Genomic DNA, 20,156 nt, shown 5'->3' on the forward strand with positions numbered 1-20,156 from the left:
ATTCAACAACTGATAGGAGAAAATGAGCCCTACGGAGAGTGTTTCTGTTTCAACTTATTTCTCTGGACTCATTTGAGGTTCTTATTTCCACCAATTTTTACTATTGCATAGAAAATCTCTGGTATTTTTCAAATTTTCCTTCCAAATAAGAAAGAATCAAATATGGCTTTGTTTCCATTCTGCACATGGAAATTGTTCGGATCCTGTGTGGGATTTTCTGGTTCATTTTGAGAATTTTCTTAGCACTAATGGTTTTCCAACATTTTGGTACATATAAATACCTGCTGTGCTGCCCAGAATTTTCTGAAAAGTTTTGAAAGATCACATCTGAATAAAGCTTCCTTCACATCCAGTGCGTACAAATGGCATCACTTCTACATGGCATCTATAGTTTACATTAATCTCTCCTTTAGTAGTACAGTTTATGCCATATGCCGTGTTTATAATTGTTTTTCCTGCTTCTGAAATCTCTTGTATGTGTTGAGATTTCCCTAAAGGTTGAAGCTTCTCCCACATTTCACAGTAACTAAAATGTTTTTCCTGTGTGGATTCCCTGGTGTATAGTGAGATATAACTTCTGCATGAGCTCTTCCTTTCCTTGACAGAGAACACGCTACAGTAAAGGCTACTTAACAGTATGTAAAACTATAGATGCTTATACCTATTCATCAAACAGTAAAGATAGAACTTTTAGAAATTACACCAGAGACTGTAATAATATGTATTTCAGTTGTTATCATATCATACTGGGCAATGCTGTTGGATATTAGAGGAAATTTTAAGAACACTGTGTCCAGGAACGTGGCAGGAGGGGAAGGAAGGAAGGAAGGTGTGGAACTTGCCCCTGGATCTTGCAACTACACTGGCATTTTGAATTACATTAAGTTGTAGTAACAGTTAATCTTACCCGTATTTTCATAAAGGAAATAAGAAAAAAATTACCTGACTCCTTAAGGAAGGCATCATAGGAGTCCCATGTCTTATCGTCCACATATATTGAGTTATTTATTTTAGTGTGGTTCCTGACACACTTATTTCTCAAATTACCCTTAAAGAGCTGGAGCCCTATGAGGGCAAAGACACTCAAGCAGAAAACAGTCAGGATCATCACATCAGCAAGTTTCTTAACAGACTGAATAAGTGCACCTACGATGACCTTCAATCCTAAGGAGATAAAACAGTATATAGACTGAGAAGCTGAACCACACAAGTATCGTTCTTTTTAAACAATGTCTAGTGGCCAGCGTTTCATAACTAGTGCATCAATACAGTGCCCAGAAAGAGACAATGCACCAAATCAATGGCCTGTACTTCATTTTTATATAGCCTTAAACAGACAACTCTTCCACTGAGTGTCTGCTTAAAGAATAAACGAAAAACCAAATGAGATTTGATCTTATCACAATAAACATTAATGATAATGCAGAAGTCTGTTAAGATACTGGAGACATTGCACAGTCAAAATATTATGAAAAATATGAGCAAACAGAAGAGAATTCTGCATAGCAGATACTATAACGATTTTTTAAAATTGTTAGACATAAACAAAGAGAGACAGCAAATTGTTTCTATTGGCTTAATTATCCTGAGTAGGCCAACAAGGCTGAGACATTAAACCAGGCCTACAAATACACGGTATATAAACAAGTGAAAGATAAAAACAAAAGATCTGAAAAAAGAGCGACGAGGTTGGAGGATGGACTCACTTGTAGCTGTATTCCAAGATCAGGCTTCTTACCTGGCACTATTGAAATGGTTTTTAAAGCTCTCAGTACCCTGAATGTGCGAAGGACTGAAACACTGCCTAAGTCTTTAAACTCTCCAGCATATCTGTAAAATAAGGATGTGACACAACCATCTATCAACATGAATAGTTCAACTATTCAATAGTTCAGAAGCATACATGATTTTGAGGACTAATAAATTATCATCAAAGGCTTATCCTAGCCATGACAAATTGGGGATTTATTTTTTGGTTAGTGCTTGGTTATGTATGCTGACAACATCTTTGAACATTATATATGTTCAAATAAAGATAACACTGAAATTTTTCAGAACAATCTAGATTGAGAGAAGGAGAGCATACATATTTTTGACTGAATCCCCAGTAAAAATTTCACAGCGCACTTTCTCCCCAGGCCCCTCATAAAACTACATATTCTCCCTGCACTGCAAGTCCCCTCCTAAATGAATCCAAACTAAAATGAATCAATACAATATAACAGTTTCTCTTGTTCCCCCACTGGAAGTATATCAAATTGCCTACAAGCAACCTAGTCCCCCCAAAAAGCGGTCTTCCTTGTCATACACCCAAAATCAATCTAGCACTTCTTGACTACTGATAGAATCATAGAAAATGAGGGCTGGAAGGGAGCTCAGGAGGTCAGGTCTAGTCCAAGCCCGTGCTCAAAGCAGGACCAGCCTCAACTACATTATCCCAGCCAAGGCTTTGTCCAGCTAGGTCTTAAAAACCTCCAAGGATGGAGAGTCCATCACCTTTCTGGAAAGCCTGTTCCAGTGCTTTACTGCCCTCCTCGTGAGAAAGTTTTTCCTAATATCCAACCTAAACTTCTGTTGCTACAACTTGAACCCATTGCTCCTTGTTCTGTCATCTGCCACCACTAAGCACAGTTCAGCTCCGTCCTCTTTCAAATCCCGCTTCAGGTAGTTGAAGGCTGCTGTTGAATCCCCCCTCAGTCTTCTCTTCTCCAGATTAAATAAGCCCAGTTCCCTCAGCCTCTCCTCATCAGTCATGTCCTGCAGCCCCCTCACCATTTTTGTTGCCTTCTGCTGGACTCTCTCCAATTTCTCCACATCCTTCTGTAGTGGGGGCTCAAAACTGAGCAGATGTGGCCTCACCAGTGCCAAACATAGGAGAATAATCACTTCCCTCAACCTGCTGGCAATGCTTCTACTAATGCAGCCCAGTATGCTGTTCCCTTTTTGGCAATAAGGGCACACTGTTGGCTCATATTCAGCTTATTGTCCACTGTAACCCTAAATCCTTTTCTGCAGAGCCAGTCGGTCCCCAGACTGTACTGGTGCAGGGATTGTTCTACCCTAAGTGCAGGACTTTGCACTTGCCCTTGCTGAACCTCATGTGATTTCTTTTGGTCCAATCCTCCAATTTGTCTAGGTCACTCTGAATCCTAGCCCTACCCTCCAGCATACCTACTACTCCCTCTAGTTTGGTGTCATCTGCAGACTTGCTGAGGATGCACTCCATCTCACCTGAAGATATTGAACAAAACTGGCCCCAGGACTACCACCGGGAACAATCAAGGGACGGGGCACTCAACTCGATACTTCCTAAGTATGTCTGAAATACTGTCTTTGTTCCTCTTCTTGCTGATACTACTACTGTTCAATCCTTTCTCTGTGTACAAACTCACACCAGTTTTATGCACAGCAGGAAGTAGAATTTGATGTCACCAGAATTCCACTTTTTGCATAGACAAAAACTTCTGTTTAAAATGAATACAGGAACCCCTCCCCCCCCAGCAACCAAGCTTTATTCTACACTCACACACACACACACATACATGTGAGGGTCTCCAAGTGGCTGACAGCTGGCTGGACCTACCCCACCTGGGGCTAGGTAGGCAATAGCTGAATTAGCTTCCACTGAATTATGCCTGGACAAGTTGTCTTGGAGAACCAGCACCTCAGCTCTTAGCAGTGGGAGTCAGGCCAGTCCACACAAATCCATCTTTTCTCCTAATACTTTTATGGTTTCTCTGTTTTCATTGCTCCCAACATTTGGCTGTACCCCTGGCTCCTGCTCTAGGCTTTTACTTTGCTTTCTGGCACCACCACTTCACTTACTGCTTTGTTACAGCTTTCAGACCTTCCAAATCCTGGTTCGTGCAGATGGCTCAAGCCATTGTCTTGCCTTTTAGTGTCAGATCTTGACCTGAATCAGTGGCACAGTTTGCTCATATCTGGTCCCCACACAAGGTGTATCTAGGTTTCTTTTCACCTGGAGTGCTATAATTTGCTACTCCTTTCTTTAGAATGGTAATGAATAGTGCCCTTAGATCACCAGGATTTAAGAAACGGTTAAGCCTTGTAGCTGTATTTGGGCTTGGTAGCTAGATCCTCATTTCTCTGCTGACTGAGCTGAGTTCTTAGTGAGCTCTCCCTGAGAATACATTGAGAGGGCAAACAAGCATTCGAAAGACCTAGCTCAGGTTACATGGCTTTGAGACCCTTAAACCTGAGTTATATTCATGCATGTGTTTGTGCAGACAGCCAGAGGTGAGTAAACCTGGAGGGCGAGGGGGTCACTTGGAAGGGGCCTGGTGGGACTGGGGGGTTGGTGGGTTCATGGGGGTGCCCAATTCAGGGACTTGCTGTTCAGGGGAGGGGATGCTCAAATAGCCTGGTCTGGATTGGCGGGGAGTAGGGAGGGTTAAAAACAGCTTAGCCCTGGAGCTGTGGAATTTGCCTGGGCCCTCCCAGCCCTGGAGCTGTGCTGAGGATCCATGCATGTGTTTGCTAGTTGGGTTAAGCAAAATAAAAGCCTGAGCTGAAAAATCTTATCCCACGCAGCACTTTGACTGTTTGGAACAATCAAGCAAAACCTGGACTAAAACATTTTACCTCTCCATGCTTTTAAACTGGAAAGAGATAGCAAACAAGACATCCCACATGCAAGTTGAACAATGTGGCTCACAGACAGTCTTGACAGGCTTATGGAACTGGAGTATGTCTTAATGCTGTAGCTTAATGGATTTGATTGTATTTCGTAGCCACTGCATTTTCTAATTACAGCTAGATCAAGTTCAAATGTATTTGATGCCAGACTTGATCCACTGACGAACACAGTGTCCATATATTTGTGGCCATTCTGTATTCACACGCACACATTCGTTCACTCTTTTGGACAAAACGGATACATTGCATCAATCTTTGTCATGTCAGACCCAGTTTCATATAAAATGGTTGCCGGTTCCCATGCGATGGACTACTGCACATAAGCTGCCTTTCTCTATAGAGCCTCCCACTCTTTTTGTGAGACAAATACGCTGTCGCTATGCTTGAAGCCATAAAATAAAGGGGGAAATATGGGTAGTTTTTCAGGTGCAGTTAACACTTACTCCTTACATTTTTTTTGTATTTGAGTGCAAAATACAACACTTCGGTAAAAGGTTCTAGAGAAAATAAATACAGGCAAGAACAATTTAGCTCTCTTAAAGAAATGCACACACATGAAGCCTTACTTACGCCAGAACAATAACAATGAAATCCAGCCAATTCCATGGATCTCGAAGAAAAGTGAATTCATTCAGACAGAATCCTCTTGCCAATATTTTTATCAATGATTCAAAAGTGTAAATGCCAGTGAAAGTGTACCTGGGGATCAGAGCAACCAAGAAAAGCAAGAGCACCCACAGTTAATGGAAGAGGATATAAGTTGCACTCAAGCCTACTCTCTCTCTGGATTCTGACAGCTCCAAGGACCTGAACCAATACCCTCAGCGAGGTAATGGAAAGACTCCGATTGATTTAATTGGGAACTGGCTAACTAATAGGCAATTTGAAATATTTGTTGACATGGCTATCATTATCAGAATCTGGAGCATACTTGTCTGGATTGACAGTTTTCCTGGCTAAAATCTTAAGGTGTTGCATGTTAGACACCCAAAATGTGAGGCATCCATTATCAATAGCTCCTTGTAAATAAATTCAGCCATATTCCATATCTTCCACTGGTTCAACACCCCAAAATGCTCGTTCAATGCACTGAGTATTGTTTACTTTGCGCCTCTGGTTTCAACTTCTGTCCAGAATGTTTAAAAAGCTTTACGGGCTTTTCATTTTAAGGTAGTAATTTTTTACTGTCAGTAAAAGCTTTGTGGGTTTTACTGAGTGCACTTATTTCAGCAAGACAGAAATCCCCTCAGAGAATTCTAAATGCATTTATTTGGTACTCAGAAAATCTGTAGCCTTTTTTATTTAGGAAAAAACCCCCCAGATTCTGAAAATATTGTCTGAATTCTCAGGTTCTCTCAGGATTCCAAGAGCCAGGCTTTAAGAAAAATGCCGATTACTGTAATTTTAGTGATAAAAGTATAAGAATTGGTAATGCTGAAAATGAGAGCCTTACTAATAGAGTCACGCAGGCAAAAAACATCTGTGGAACTTTTTCTATGAGTAAAGAATGCACACATCAACATTGTTCAAATGAACATAAAACATTGATCTTGATATCCTTGCTCAATGTTGATTCATAGATTTTCCTGGGTAAGAATGAGTAACAGCTGTGGAAGGACTTCAGAACTTAGAATAAAGATAGGTATAGGTAAGATAAATAGCAAAATATCTTAGTATTTTTGTAGAGTTAAGATAACCAGATTCTACCTTCACTTACCCAATGAAAATCTACAGTGGGCACATCTACATGTGTGCTTTAATGTGCAGTATCCTATTTTAAAAGTCTCATAGAAATTTATAGCACAGAGTAAAATAGGCTGCTGTGCAGTGAGCGTCACCTAAAAAGTATGCGTTTGCACTACAGAGAATTAGGGCCGTCTAATATGTGCTAGGGAGCCTGTACATTAGCCAGGAGGCTGCTCTGGCATGCTGTAATTACAGCACGTCAGAGCAAACTCGATTAATTGAGTCTGCTGGAGTCTGGTAATTACCACGCTCCAGCCAGCCTCTGCATCCTCATGTACCAGCACTTCAAAATGGTGGTGGGGGTGCTTTAGCTAAAGCCAGTCTAATTCAAGTGCCCCCCTGCCACACACACAGCATGTTTAGAAATGCCTGGAGGTACTAAATTTAATGTGCATGAGGAAAAGTGCATTAATGCACATGCCCATTGGGACTCCAGTGAGTTACTTTGGATTTAAACCGCAGCAAAACAAAGCAGAAGATGATTCTACACCCCCAGCCCATATTGTTTAAGTTTCAACAGAAGTAAAATTCCTCCCAAATTCAATATGAGATTATGCTGCACAAGGGCTATAAATGTGGCCCATGCACTAATTAACAAGGGAACTAATATATATATATATGTCTATATATATGTATATACAAACACACACAAAAATACTTACTCAACATACTTGTTCCAGGTGGGAGATGAAGATGAAGATGAAGATGTCTTATCAGGCATAACCACCATGAACACACAATTGGTTATAATAGTACACATAATAAACAAAGTGAATAATGTGAGTAACGAGAGTTAAGGCAAGGAAAACTACAGGGTAATCAGCAGCTTCACCAATTTGTTCCATCCGCCTGAATTTGTTTGATTTTGAATCCTGTAGCACACTGAATGCTTTCATTTATAGGTATTTACCAAGTTTGAATTGTATCATGCAATAGGGCACTATTTATGTTATTTATGTTACCGGCACAGTTATGCAATCAAGATGCATCAGACCCCCAAGAGCTCACAGTCCAAATGTAAGATGTATTTGATGTAGGATGAATTTTTTATCTTCACTTAGAGATGGGGAAGAGAGATGCACAGAGTCTAAGTAACATGAACATACTCACACAGGAAAGCTTTGACAGCAATAGGAACTGAATCCAGATTTCACGTGTCTTAGTTCAGTACCTTTGCCAAAGGATGTTCCTTCCTCATACAAGACTTGGGGTAAAGATGTGGGGAAAAGAGTTCCATGCTCAACACTAGCCTTCTCCTGTCCCTCATCTTCCCATTTATAATATATTATGCTCCTTTGTGGACAACCAATTTATGAGGCAGTTCTGCATGCGGCAGATGCTCTACTATGCCCTGGAACAAATAGGAGCTTACACAGACCCAACAGCTGGACCACAAGCACAATGACCCTGATGGAGAAAAGCAGTGTCTAAAGGCTAACCAATCCATGGTGTCCACACCTCACAGGTCGTTGAGGTGATCCCAGGCAAAACAAGCAGTGAATTAAGCCTAGAATTGAGTTTAATGGGGCTGATTTTGATTCTTACAAGTAAAAATGAGTTCAGTATCAGGCCTTGCATTACTTGTCTGTGTAACAGGTGCTCATCCCAAGGGTGGCTGTTCACTGCTTAGGCTTGCCCTCTTTACCTTGGCTGCCATGCCTTGTTGTTCTTAGATCTTTAGAAATGGAGGCTGTCCCAGGGATCCCTGATCTCATGTTTCATAGTTACTAGTTGGTATTCTAGTGTCTCTACTTTGCCTTAGGTGCTTATGACATGGCTCCGACTGCCCCTTACACCATACCCATGACTCACAGATGTTATAAATCAGTGTCTATCACCAGCCCCCTTGGGGCATGGCCTCAGTCCTTGTGACTGGGTCTCTCTGCCTGGGCACTTCATCTAGCTCAGCTACTCCCAGGGATAGCTTCCAGGCTTTCCTTCTCCACCCAGGCACTTTGCCTTTGCAGGCTACCCCCAAGTGCAGCATCTCAATCTGCGCTTTGCCTTTGCGGGCCACTTCTGAGCACCATGTCCTGCCCCTTCAAGCTCTTACCTCTACGCCTTCTGGGCTCCAGGGCCCTGGCCTCAATCCCTGGGCTCCCTTGCTTTGTCAATACCCTTTCTTGAGCTACAGGTCCTCTGGCTCCCTTGGCCTCTGGCAGTGGCCCTTGGCCTTCAGTCTCCCTAGACCCTGGCCCTGCTTCTAGGCCAGCTGAAGCCAGGAGAACCATGGCCCTCCTTATTTCCCAGCTCTTCAGTTCTCTGCTCTCTCCTGCCCTTCTCCAGGCTACAGACCCTCTAATCCTATCACTCAGGCCTCTCTGTCCTTCCTTTGCCCTGCTCCCAGGCCTATTGGGACCCACTGCTACCCCTAGCCCCTTCCTCAAACCTCCAGAGTGGCTTACCCAAGCTCAGATGTTAACCAGGATTCCTGCTGCAGCCATGCTACCCAGGAGCTCCTCTCTCCATGGCTCTCAGGGTTAGAGTCCTGACCAGCTCAGGGATTATATGCTTCCGGCCCAGGCCCCTTCTTGTCAGGTAACTCTCTAACTGGCCCCTGCCACACCTGTAGGCTGCTTCTCACTTGGCTTCTTTCCTTTGGAAGTGATTGGCATGCTAAGCAGCCTGTCACAGTCTTCCAAGACCAGCTCCTTGTAGAACTATCCATGCACATTTCTTCCTTCATGTACTGAAGACAGTCTTTTTAGTCAGCATCATAAGGGAGACAAAATAATCACCATTTCTAAAATGACTCAGAATGATCTATGTAGTCATTTGTAGCAACTATATTCCCGCTTTCAGGAAAAGGCTCTACCTATTTCATGTTCTAAAATATGAGCACACCATGACTCCCATATTTATCATAAAGTGTTAGTAAAGCCAGTTTAAAGGATATGAATGTACCAAGATTTTAATCACTGCTCTTCGGATTGGATGGAAGGGACTAAGAATCCACAAGGCATGTGTAGCGCTAAATCGGAAGATTGTTTTCTTCTTGTTCAATACCATAAATGTCTTTAAAGGAAAAAAAAAAGAGTTGATACTGAAAAACTAAAACTTCTCAGTTATTATTAACTGAAAAGAAGTATTGATATTCATGGCCAGTGTTTTAAATAATTATGGATAGGAGTTTGATCACTGACTTGTTTGTTTGTATGTTCAAATTGAAAGGTTTCTTTATAATTTTGGCTATTTCTTTTGTTACATATAACTTTAAAAATCATTAAAAGCCACTGTTTTTTCCCATGTAAATTAAGGTCATTATGAAATTGGAAATTATAAGTGTTATACTTTCTTGAAGTCTCATCCTAAAAAAAGTTGTGCACATGGGTAATTTTACTTATGGCCCTATTCCCATTAAACAAATTGGACTCCTTATGTGAATAAAGTTGCCTCCATGTGTAAACAGGTTCCAGATCAAGGCCTTTCTCAGTGTTCGCTAAGGCTGATATTGACTCTATACGGCAGCAGTGGCCAACTTGTGGAATGTGTGCCACAAATGGCATGAGCAGGTTCTGTGTGTGGCATGCGGCAGACAGGGGAGGGGACAGACAGCACAGTGGCAGATGGGGCAGGGAGCAGAAAGTAGAACAGCCAATAAGGCCAGGAACTGGGATAAGATGGTGCAGAACGATTTGTGGCATACCTGCCTAAAATGTTGGACCTCACTGCTATAAAAGATTACAAAGTTAATTACCTTAATTACAAATATCCTCCAGTTGTGAATATTTTTAAACAGCTTCTAATACCTTAGGGTGGGATTCACAAAACAATTTAGGGGCCTAAAATTCTATTATTTTGCATTCCCAGAGGCCTTTCAATGCAAGTGACAGTGCTACACCTATTAGCATCCCTCAAAGAAAAGCTGCATGTAATGTAGTGGCTTTGGTGTACGCTTCACATGGATCTAATATACTGAAAAACCCTTTATATAAACCAATAAAAAAATAGCATGTAGTAACATATTCTCATATTCTGTCCTTTCCCAAGTTATATACAGAGTGGGAGAAGTTCACTGGTCTAGAAGATTAACATAAATCGTCAAGTTCCCCTTTGGCCTCACTTGAGAGAACTAAAGCAGAATCCAAGTGTTTCATACTGATGAATTTCCTTCTGTTTAATTACTGGTGGTGAAAGTTAATCTTTTCATTATGATATCACTTATTGTGCTATGTGCTTTTTTATTATAATTTACTTAAATACAATTGTCCTAATATAGTTAACTCACATCCCCCCGATCTTCCCTCCACACATTTGCATTTTCACAGACCTGCATTTTGCACGCTGGCTTAAGCTCCTTTTCCACCCAGAAGAGTATACAAACACCAGCAGACTCTCCCTATGCCTGAAGAAGGGTGTTCATGACCAAAAGCTTGTAAAGAACAATGTTTCCAACTACAGTATTTAGTTAGTCTAATAAAAGGTATCACATACAATCTTCTCTGCCTACTGTCCTAATACAATCCTTCAAAGGGAGCACTCTTCATTTTAATTCTGCAAACCTTCAAGCAAATAAAAAGATGGGTACATGGTTTAAGAGGAATGAAAATCAAAGTCTTCAGCATAAACAACTTATAAAGCAAAGAAAAATAACAACAGGCATTTTGGGTAGCTCTGACCTTGTGATCACTGTAGTAAGGATCAAGATCCTCCAGTGGTTCCCCAATGAGCTCTGGAGGAGGATTCCCATAAAGAGCAGGCAGTGTTTGAAAAGCCTGCAGATCAAGCTGGGGCCGAGGTTTCTCTTCTGGTTGCTGGTCATGGCATGCCTTCTGGGCAGTGATTCGCTTCTCAATAGCAGCCAAGGATTCACAAGTGAATTTCCGGAAAGTGCCAGAACTTGGTAGCAAATTGGCCATCTTTTCATCCTTTTCCTCCTGTAGTAGATTTTATCCCAAGTTGTGGAAACTGTCGAAAAAGAAGTAAGAAGTGGCTACACAAAAGACAAACAGTTGCATTTGACTATGCAGGAAGAAGGCAAGGCAAGGCGGCACCTTGGTGACTACCTGGTTCAGAAGCATGGGCTAAGAGGCAACGGCCTACTATCTCAGATGCTATGAATGGACCCCCATGGATTTGCCATTTCTAATAATTACTTCTGATTTTGTAACTGCCAACCTCTTAGGGAAATATTAAAAACAACTTGCACTATGTTGTTGTAAATGAGGATCTGGAAGGTATTAATTTTAGATTATATGTAACTGATAGGCAGATTCTATAGCTTTAGAGCCAGATCCTAAACAGCCTCTAAGTCTTTCCTCCAATCAGCCCCAAAAGTAAGTATCTTGCCTCAAAAATGTTAGTTCTCTCTCTCCCAGAGCAGCCTACTGCACTTTCAGGGGCCAATACTAAACCACCTTGTGAAGACATGTAACTTTCCTATTCTTAGGACGAGTAGCCTTCACCAATCCTAAAGTACCTGGGCTCTCTCTTATACCTTCAGTGGTAAACTCGTGTCTACCTACTTCATATCAGGATCCAGCTCAATCCAAGGAAGACAATCTATTCAGGTTCTAGCCCCATTTAGCCAAAGGGGGTCTGTACGTACATCTCCTGCTTTTCCAGTACCTATCCTAACCGTCAGGCAATGGGGTACACAGGGCTGTGAGCACCCCTCCTCTTCCCTGCTGAACACTACATGGCCAAGAAATATTCAATGCAGTAGCTTTGAACTGCTCAGTCAGTCATAATCCTTCTTTACAGAGGTCCTAAAAGATCCCCTATAGTTACCATGTGCATTACTATGGCAATACAGAGGACATGGCTACAGTAGTCTTATATTTCTGTTAGTCCTGGTTGCTAGAAAGATCCTTTTAGGCCTAAAAGCAACTGGCAGAACTAAGAGCAACTCCACATAGGAGAGATATTTCATACGCTAAGATCCATTTGCATAAGAAACAGGGGTGAAGTCCCAACCCCTTTGAAGTCAATGACAAAACTCTAATTGACTATTATAAAGCTATTATATTCTAGTTACTTTCATTGTAACTCATGCACTCAAACCTTAATGAAGGAAAAGTTTAAAAGAGACTGGATAAAATTACCCTTAAATTAAGAAACATAATTTACAAAGGACAAAACTATTCTTGTTGATTATTAACACTACTTATCCACTCTGTCATCCATCCTAATCAGTCCAAGATAGCTCATGAATCACAGTTTAGGCCTCTGTTAATTGGATGTAATTTCCAGTGATTAACTGAGGACAGAATTCAGCCCACTGTCAGTCACTGCAGGGGGGGGAAAAAGAAAAGAAACCCTTTTCTACAATAACTTCCTTTCTTATTCCTTGAGAAGTAATAATTCTTAAAAATAAATAAAAGAATATAAAGTTGGAGGAAAATACTGTTACTTTAAAAGTTCAAAGGCACATATGGGTATTTCTCTGATAAGTAATTTACAGAAATATATATTAAAAAGCTAAAACCTCATGTTATCACTCCTGTCTTCAGCTATATTTTGAATCCAGTCTGGTCTCTGCTTGTAAGTTCAGAATTTTAAACGGTCTTAACTCAAGAAAATACTTCACTTTAATGTGGTATAAAAGTTTAAAAAACACTGAATATATTTCACATCTTGTTTAAAGACCAACAATATTTTCTTTTGTGCTGTTGTTGTTTCTATAACAACAAGAAGAAAAGCACTCCATGGCTTTGGACCAACATCTTATTTCACTGACAGTGAAGTCGCTGAATTGTTGCTGGATCTAGCCTCAATCACATACAAACGCAGGAATGTGTCTTTGTGCAACACAAATCATTTCAGGGATTTTTTTTTAAAGACCTTGCATACTATATGTTAAATGTTTACTGGCTTTTACTTAGCAAAACATTAGGTGCCTCAACCCACTCCAGGAATTAAATACATCTTTTAGATTTTCTTCCAATCCCTGGCTCCCACTGAAGTCAGTGGTAATTTTGATCCTGATACTCGTGCTGACAGCAGGAAGCCTTTATTTCCTTAATGAGACCATTGGTCCCAAGCTGAGGAGTTGGCACAGACATCTGCACCAGAAAGTGTTCTCTGGTCTCAATTCCCAGTTGTGGTCAAGGAACACTTTGTGGCAACTCAGGAAGATGGACGCCTTTTGGACCTCCACCTCCCACAACTGCGGCGTATCCAGGCTCCAGCTTCTACCTTATATTAAAGTTGTTGTTTCACTGACTGCTACCAGTCTTCAGGGGAGAGCAACATAATAGACTTAATGAAATAATTTTTGCATTTTGATAGAGGCGTGGAGAAAAAGCTGTAACAAAGTCTTTAAAAAAGCAACGACTTGAGCTGTGAGGTGGATGGAAAGTCTTTGTTTCTTTCTTTCATCCTGAGTCTTTGAGGCTGATAGACTCTTATGGAAGCATTTATGCTGATGATTGCCTGTGTAACAATTTGGCAAGTATCACAAAAGAACAATTATTGTATTCCCTCTGGGCCCTGCACAGAAATGGTGTCATTTCATGCATCATTCACAACTCTCATAATTGATACCACAACATCTGAATTGCCTTGAACAACAAAGCAACTGTTACTTTGGGTGATTTTGGACTCAAATACATCAGAACGGGTAGAAGTTTCACCCCCCTCTCCTATGAGAAGCTGTACAGTTTCCAAAGTCACCAAAGTTTAAAATACCCATCCCCTTCACCCCTTGCCTATCCCATTTTCCTTCCAGAAATGCTGCTAAGGCACCTAGGTTGTTTTTGTTTTATATTGTTTTATTTTACTTGATGTGCCCTTTTAAAAGTAATGTTAGGATCATCTGATATGGAAGTCAGAGGTTGAGAATTAGACTCTGAATGTTGTATCTCAAAATGATGGTCAGCTTTTTGGGGGCAAGTGGAATATTATTTATTAGAGAGATGGGAAATGGGATTTTAAGCAAGCAGAGTTGCTAGTCCCTGGTGAAATCAGTGAAGAGCAAAAACTAGGAAACCAAAGGATTACACAGGAACTGAAATATCCAGGCTTGGATTAGGAGCTAAATTCAAGCCTGACATAAGTGAGCCTAGTTTCTATTGACCTCCACAGGAGCTGTGCCTTCTTACCTCAGGATTATACCAATTAAAAATAAAAAGACATGTAGAATTGGACTTATTGGTATTGTAATCTGAGACAAACATGGATATGAAGAAGGCAAAAGAAAACACTTTCGTTTCAAAAGAAAGAAAGAAAAGAAGAAAGAAAAAGTGACAATTTACGGAGTGATTTAGTATAAATGAAACCCAAGTATGCAGTTTAGAAGCTGCGGTTTCTGAGGCACGCTGCACAGCACAGGAGAAGGCGACAACAGCTGGTTATCTGGCAACAACTTCATCTTCACACCATTGCCCAGCAGCAATTTGATCCTGCATCAGGTCAATAATACACCCTTCAAGGTTTTTTGAAAATTCAACTACCATTTGGTTTCATCAGCTTCAACCCAAACTCCTGAACATAAGTTTAAAAGAGAGAGGAACGTAGCAGACTTCTCATTCAAAAAGTTATGCATTTAAGAGCTAGCACAAAATGATGGGGGGAGAGGGGGCCGGAATGGAGTACTGCCACCTAACGCCCCATGCTGCTGCTGTTCTTCCTCTTGCAGGGAGCGGGGTTGGGGGGAGCCAAGGCCGGCGGCACTGGCTTCGGCTCCCCCACCCTCCGTCCGGTCCTTGGCGCGGCTTCAGAATAGCGGTGGTGCTCCCCCCACGCTTGGAGCACTCTGATTGGCTGTTTCCATCAGCCAATCAGAGTGTGAATAAAACATTACAGACAGACAGACTTAGGCTTTTATAATATTAGAATAAGCAAAGATTTGGGCTGGTCTAAAATGAGCCCCTTTAATTAGAAGCTTGCTATATTCCTACCATTTTCAGCTTATATTTAGGAGTTTTGGTTAAAACTGCTGAAACCTAAGAAAACATGGAAAAAAAAAAATTTGAGACTGGAGTTTTAAATATCATGAATCACTTGCTTTTGCAGTTCTGAAAATTGCTTTCAGAAGTTACTTTCCCACGTGAAAAGTATTTTAACCTCCAGAATACAAGGTACAAGGTTTTGGAGGATTCACAAAATATGGTAATAAGTTCTAAAACTGTTCCATATGTTTTTATAAATAGGCCTGGAAAATAAATCTGTCAGTAAAACACAATGAAGAAACTTTAAGAAAATAAGGGTTTGATTAACTTAAATATATTTCCACATTAAGTGTTATCAATGACTAATACAAGGATTACAGAAAATCACCTAAAAGCTGAAAAGTTTTAACTAAATATCTAAAAAAGATCAAAAACTATATCAAATTTGGTTTTCAAATTATTTGGTTCTGTGGCTATCCCACTTCTTCCTTTTTCTAAAGAAGCTGAAATGTACAGACACACAGAACTCAGCTCTGGAAGTCCCATTTTACATTAAAGTTGTCAGCTAATAGGACTATTCAGACAATGAAAATTCATAGCTTCTCAGGATTTGCATATTCACCTGTCCTGCTAATGCTGAGCAAAGAAACAATGTTAAAAATAAGTAATTTATCTTCCTCACTTCAGCAAGTCTTAGATCAAATTACATACTTTAAAAAACCATCCAAGATTCTGCAGTGCAAAAATCTTTAGCTTATAAAACATGCATCTGAAATGAGTATAAATGGTGAGAAGGGAGCTCCCAAAATAAGCAGCTTTTAAGTTCAGTACACCTACAGGCATACTTCTTTAGGATGGACAAAATCTCATGCCAGATTCAGGTTTTATCCACTTCATACCTTTCTCCCTGAAATTAACCCACTGATAGCCTTGAGTTGAGCTGAATGCCTATATAAGCCTCTTCTAGATGGATAACTGCTCTTTGGGCAACCAGAATTCAAACTCTGAGATCCTCCCATGGTTCAAAGCAAAAACAAAAAAAAAGTCCTATATCTTTAGCATCTGAATTTAGTATCACTCAGTCAAATCCCTATCAAACATCCCATTCATTTCCAGACACTGTTCTCTTAGTTTCATCCTTCTTTAACTTACTTCCCCTTCGAAGTTCTCACCTGGGAGTCACTGCCCCCAGTGATCTACCCATCACAACCAAACCTCAGGCACCAAGTCTCCTAATGAACTGGTTACTTTTCACAAACGAAACAAGAAACATTACTGCCAGTGTTTTTACTTTTTAAATAGTGCTCATTTTAAAACAAGATCTCTTCTGTTCCCCCACTCATAACATATAATGCTAGTCACAGTCAGCACCTGAGGTTCTCAAATAAAATTAACCTATCCATTTTAAGATAATGAAGCAACAAATTTTAATCAACTGAAATGCTTCTATAGGGCACACATTAACACTGATGTAAAAAATAAAGAATGACTATTTTGTAACACATGCAGATATTTACACTTCAACAGAAAAGCACAGAAAAGGAATTGTTGACTCATCAACTCTTTCTTGTACATGTTATTCTTGCCCCTTATTTACCCCTACTCTCTAAAAATGTGGGAATAGCCTACTTCCAAGTAGGAGTGGCAGATACTTCATATCACTTTTTGGGGGAGAAATAAATAGTCACATTTATTTAGCTCTTGCCCCCTTTTCATTGCCTGAACTAACCATGCATTTCCTTAGCTCCCTGAGTGCTTCTTAAGTAGATGTAGGACCCCAACACGGATAAAAGTACCCAACTTGAATCTGCCCATTCTCAAGAAGAAACCCAGTGGATTAACCGTATCAGACTTACATGCTTCTCAACCCTTTCCAAATGAAGGTTCCAGGATTCATTTCATTATGTTCAGAGAAACAAGTCTCAATCCAGTTATTTTCCAAGGGTTAGCAATAGCTCCTTATCATAATGGATCCCGGCTACCCCTGGAAGCAATTCCTCTCCATTCCGGCTAGGTTCTTACTCCAGAAAGGGCGTTATTTGTATGTGGGGTGTGTTTATAGGAGGAGAGGATGGAGTGAAGGATGAGGGTGTGTTTGTTTAGATGTGAAAGAAACTAATGTGATTTTATAAGATCCCTTGGGAAAAGCTGTAATCTGAGTAACAGTTAGGGAAGCTCTTAGCTATGTATTCCTTTAAAATATTATTCTATCCTTGAAGACTGAAAGAATGTTTTTGATAGGAGACCAGATTGATTGCACTGGATATGAACAAAGTGAATAGGAAATAGAAAGGCAAAATTGCCATATAACCTCTTTCTCATATGTGGTGGGCCCTCTCCATCTGTTTGGTATAGAATATTGTCATAAATATAACCATATTATTTAAATATTTGATAGTATATACTCCTACTTTTGAACCATTTACAGCACTGAGTCAGAAAACTTGACTGAGAAAATAAGACAAGATAGGAAAAAGATCAAATGTTAATTTTACACACACACACAGAGCTTTTCTAGTACTGAAGGACTGCAGCCAATTTATAAACTTTACATGCTTAATTACTGTTCCAAAAATCACAGAAAAAAAGTCTTATTTTAAGGAAGAAGCAGTGTGGTGAATTCAGACTAAATGTTTAAAAAGGTCATATTAAATCAGATACGGCAAGCTTGGGGAATTACACAAGAGTGGTATGGCAGTGGCTGGGGATTTCTGTTGCTCCTGAAGTTTTATCAGTTTTCCAGTGGATGAAGGTAGATGCATATTGCATGAAACTGGAGTTGGAGATGGAGTTGGAGATGGAGATGGAGATGTTCCTTGCAGAGATCTAAAAGTGAAAGTCCTTACGGGGCGGCATAATTTCCAATTACCATCCTTTGAAAAATCATTCCCAGAACAATTCAAGCAAATGCACATTCCCTTGAGCCTGACCTTGTCTGTCTGGTGGGACACTGTTCTCCTGTTATCAGCAAGAGACCATCCATAAGCACGGCTGCTGTCGATTCTGCTGTAGGGGTACTAACCTGAACCAGCGTTTTGCAGGATCAAGGCTTTACCTACATATATTTGCAGCCATTGTTGGTTAGTTCCTTTTGGTGTTTGCTCAGGAATGGAAGGTTCAATGTCAGCTTTGGTCTGATTACTGCATGTTTTAGGAGAGAAAGGAGATGCCTTTTTCAAATGAAGCAATGGCTGTGTCAGAAGATACCATTGCTCATGACTATCTCATTCCAAAATAAATAGGCCAAAGGTCGATCCACAGCTTGGGATGGTTCCTCTTTAGCACATCTAGTATTTGCTCTAGTTAGAATGGACTGAACACCAGGAATAAAAGCAACTGGCCACTGGATGATATAAGGAATCGTATCTGTATGTCTCAAGAGGCCTTTTTGAGTACAAGCAATATTATTAACAAGGGAGATGATAGCTTTTTAAAAGGCTTGGTGGTAGATTCTGTTCTGGACTATATGCAGCCAAGGTAATGACAATTTGCTACCTTTAATCGTTCTTAAGGGTGTATTTTGGCAGCTTGTGTGGAGGTGGAGAAGAGAGCTCTCAGGGCCTTCCATAATAGTTTTGCAAAAGAACTTAAGAAATCAGTTTTTATTTTCTATTTAAAACTTATTTTTTCTGCCATTAATGTTCTAGTTTTCAGTCTTAATCTGGTCTATTCTGTCAGAATACCACTGAGATCTCTGTGGGAAGTGAGAATAAATAGCCCATGTGGGGCCCAGCTAAGCCAAATGAATCCTAATTCCCATCAGATCCAGGATGCTAAAATAATGGTGATATCCTCCTGCCCACTAGTAAGGGGGTTTTTTTTAAATCTTTTTAAAAAATTTGAGCATAGTAGTTTTACAAAAATGATTCAAGCTGATTTGAGTCAGTGAGAAGTCAAATAACATTCACTATAGTAACCATTTAATTTCATGGGCAAGACATACTGCCATAATAGGTCAATGTCAATATTCAGAAATACTTTAAGTAAGGCCCCTGACACATTACATTTAAGATGCGATTAACAATATAATCACGCTTTAAATGGTAGCCTGGCCACTTGTTCAAGTCAACTTAAGGCATGATAATACAGTAAACTAGTAGCAACGTTATTCCACATGTAACGTGTAACAACTTTGTGGTTCCTTTGTGTGCTATCCTGAAAGAAGCAGGAAGACTCCTTGCTCTCATTAAGCCTTTATTCTAACAACTAACCCCTGACCCGAAAACGGTTGACCGACCACTTCTTGTGGATGACACCACTCTTTAGTAAGGGAGTTAACCTTTACTACTACATCCCCCTTTCTCAAGGGAAAACCTGATACACACTTAATTACAAAAGGAACCTAAACGAAACAGAAACATTGGCAAGCCTATCCATTTAGACCAGACTAATTCACAGGTCTAATCTCTTCAGTGGAACTGAGGCACATGCAGACGTAGTGTGGTAAACCGGTGGAATTTGGTGGAGATGTTCTTGATTCCTAAGGAAAAGCCCGCTAGTTGTCTCCGCCCACTATAGGCAAGGGATATCTAGATGCCTTAGCCTAGATGGTGGCTTGGACCCCTGGATCTGGAATCCAAACTTCCTGCTGGGGGGAAAGAGCAGGTACATGTTTTGAAGTATGCCTGGTGTCATAGTTCCATCTCTGATGGTTCTTTATTAGGGGTGTGCAAAGCAGGCCCTATTCAATTCAGATTCGGCCCAAATCAGGAACAGCGATTTGATTAGCTGATTCGGATCACTGTCCGTGATTTGATTTGGCTGAATCTGAATCTGAAGATTTGATGCCGATTCAAAGAATCAGCAATTTGGACATAGACACAGCTTTAAAAGTTTTTTCTACATATGTTAAGGTACCAGCATGGCTTATGAACGCTGCGATGCTGGGGTGCATGGAGTGTCACACAAGAGTGCGGGGGGGCC

General features: G+C 40.5%; 1 protein-coding gene across 2 annotated transcripts in view; it reads right to left on the minus strand.

The window, feature by feature from the left end:
• LOC149865102 (sodium channel protein type 5 subunit alpha-like) overlaps positions 1 to 11,273 on the minus strand; it is a 67,830-nt gene extending 56,557 nt beyond the window's left edge. Inside the window, exons 1-6 of one of the 2 annotated variants that reach the window (XM_090049945.1) lie at positions 11,022 to 11,273; positions 9,299 to 9,417; positions 7,065 to 7,181; positions 5,227 to 5,355; positions 1,739 to 1,830; positions 943 to 1,164 (exon numbers count right to left, since the gene is read on the minus strand). In XM_090049945.1, coding sequence (XP_089906071.1) covers positions 943 to 1,164; positions 1,739 to 1,830; positions 5,227 to 5,355; positions 7,065 to 7,181; positions 9,299 to 9,417; positions 11,022 to 11,261 — 919 coding nt within the window. In that variant the 5' untranslated portion in view covers positions 11,262 to 11,273. Of the gene's footprint in view, positions 1 to 942; positions 1,165 to 1,738; positions 1,831 to 5,226; positions 5,356 to 7,064; positions 7,186 to 9,298; positions 9,418 to 11,021 lie in introns of both variants that reach the window. The other variant, XM_090049944.1, reaches the window with a different exon arrangement.
• Between the last annotated feature and the right edge of the window lie 8,883 nt (positions 11,274 to 20,156).

This window comes from Crocodylus siamensis, chromosome 5 (assembly GCF_052110815.1).
Source record: "Crocodylus siamensis isolate JL-2025a chromosome 5, ASM5211081v1, whole genome shotgun sequence".
Lineage (NCBI taxonomy): Eukaryota > Metazoa > Chordata > Crocodylia > Crocodylidae > Crocodylus > Crocodylus siamensis.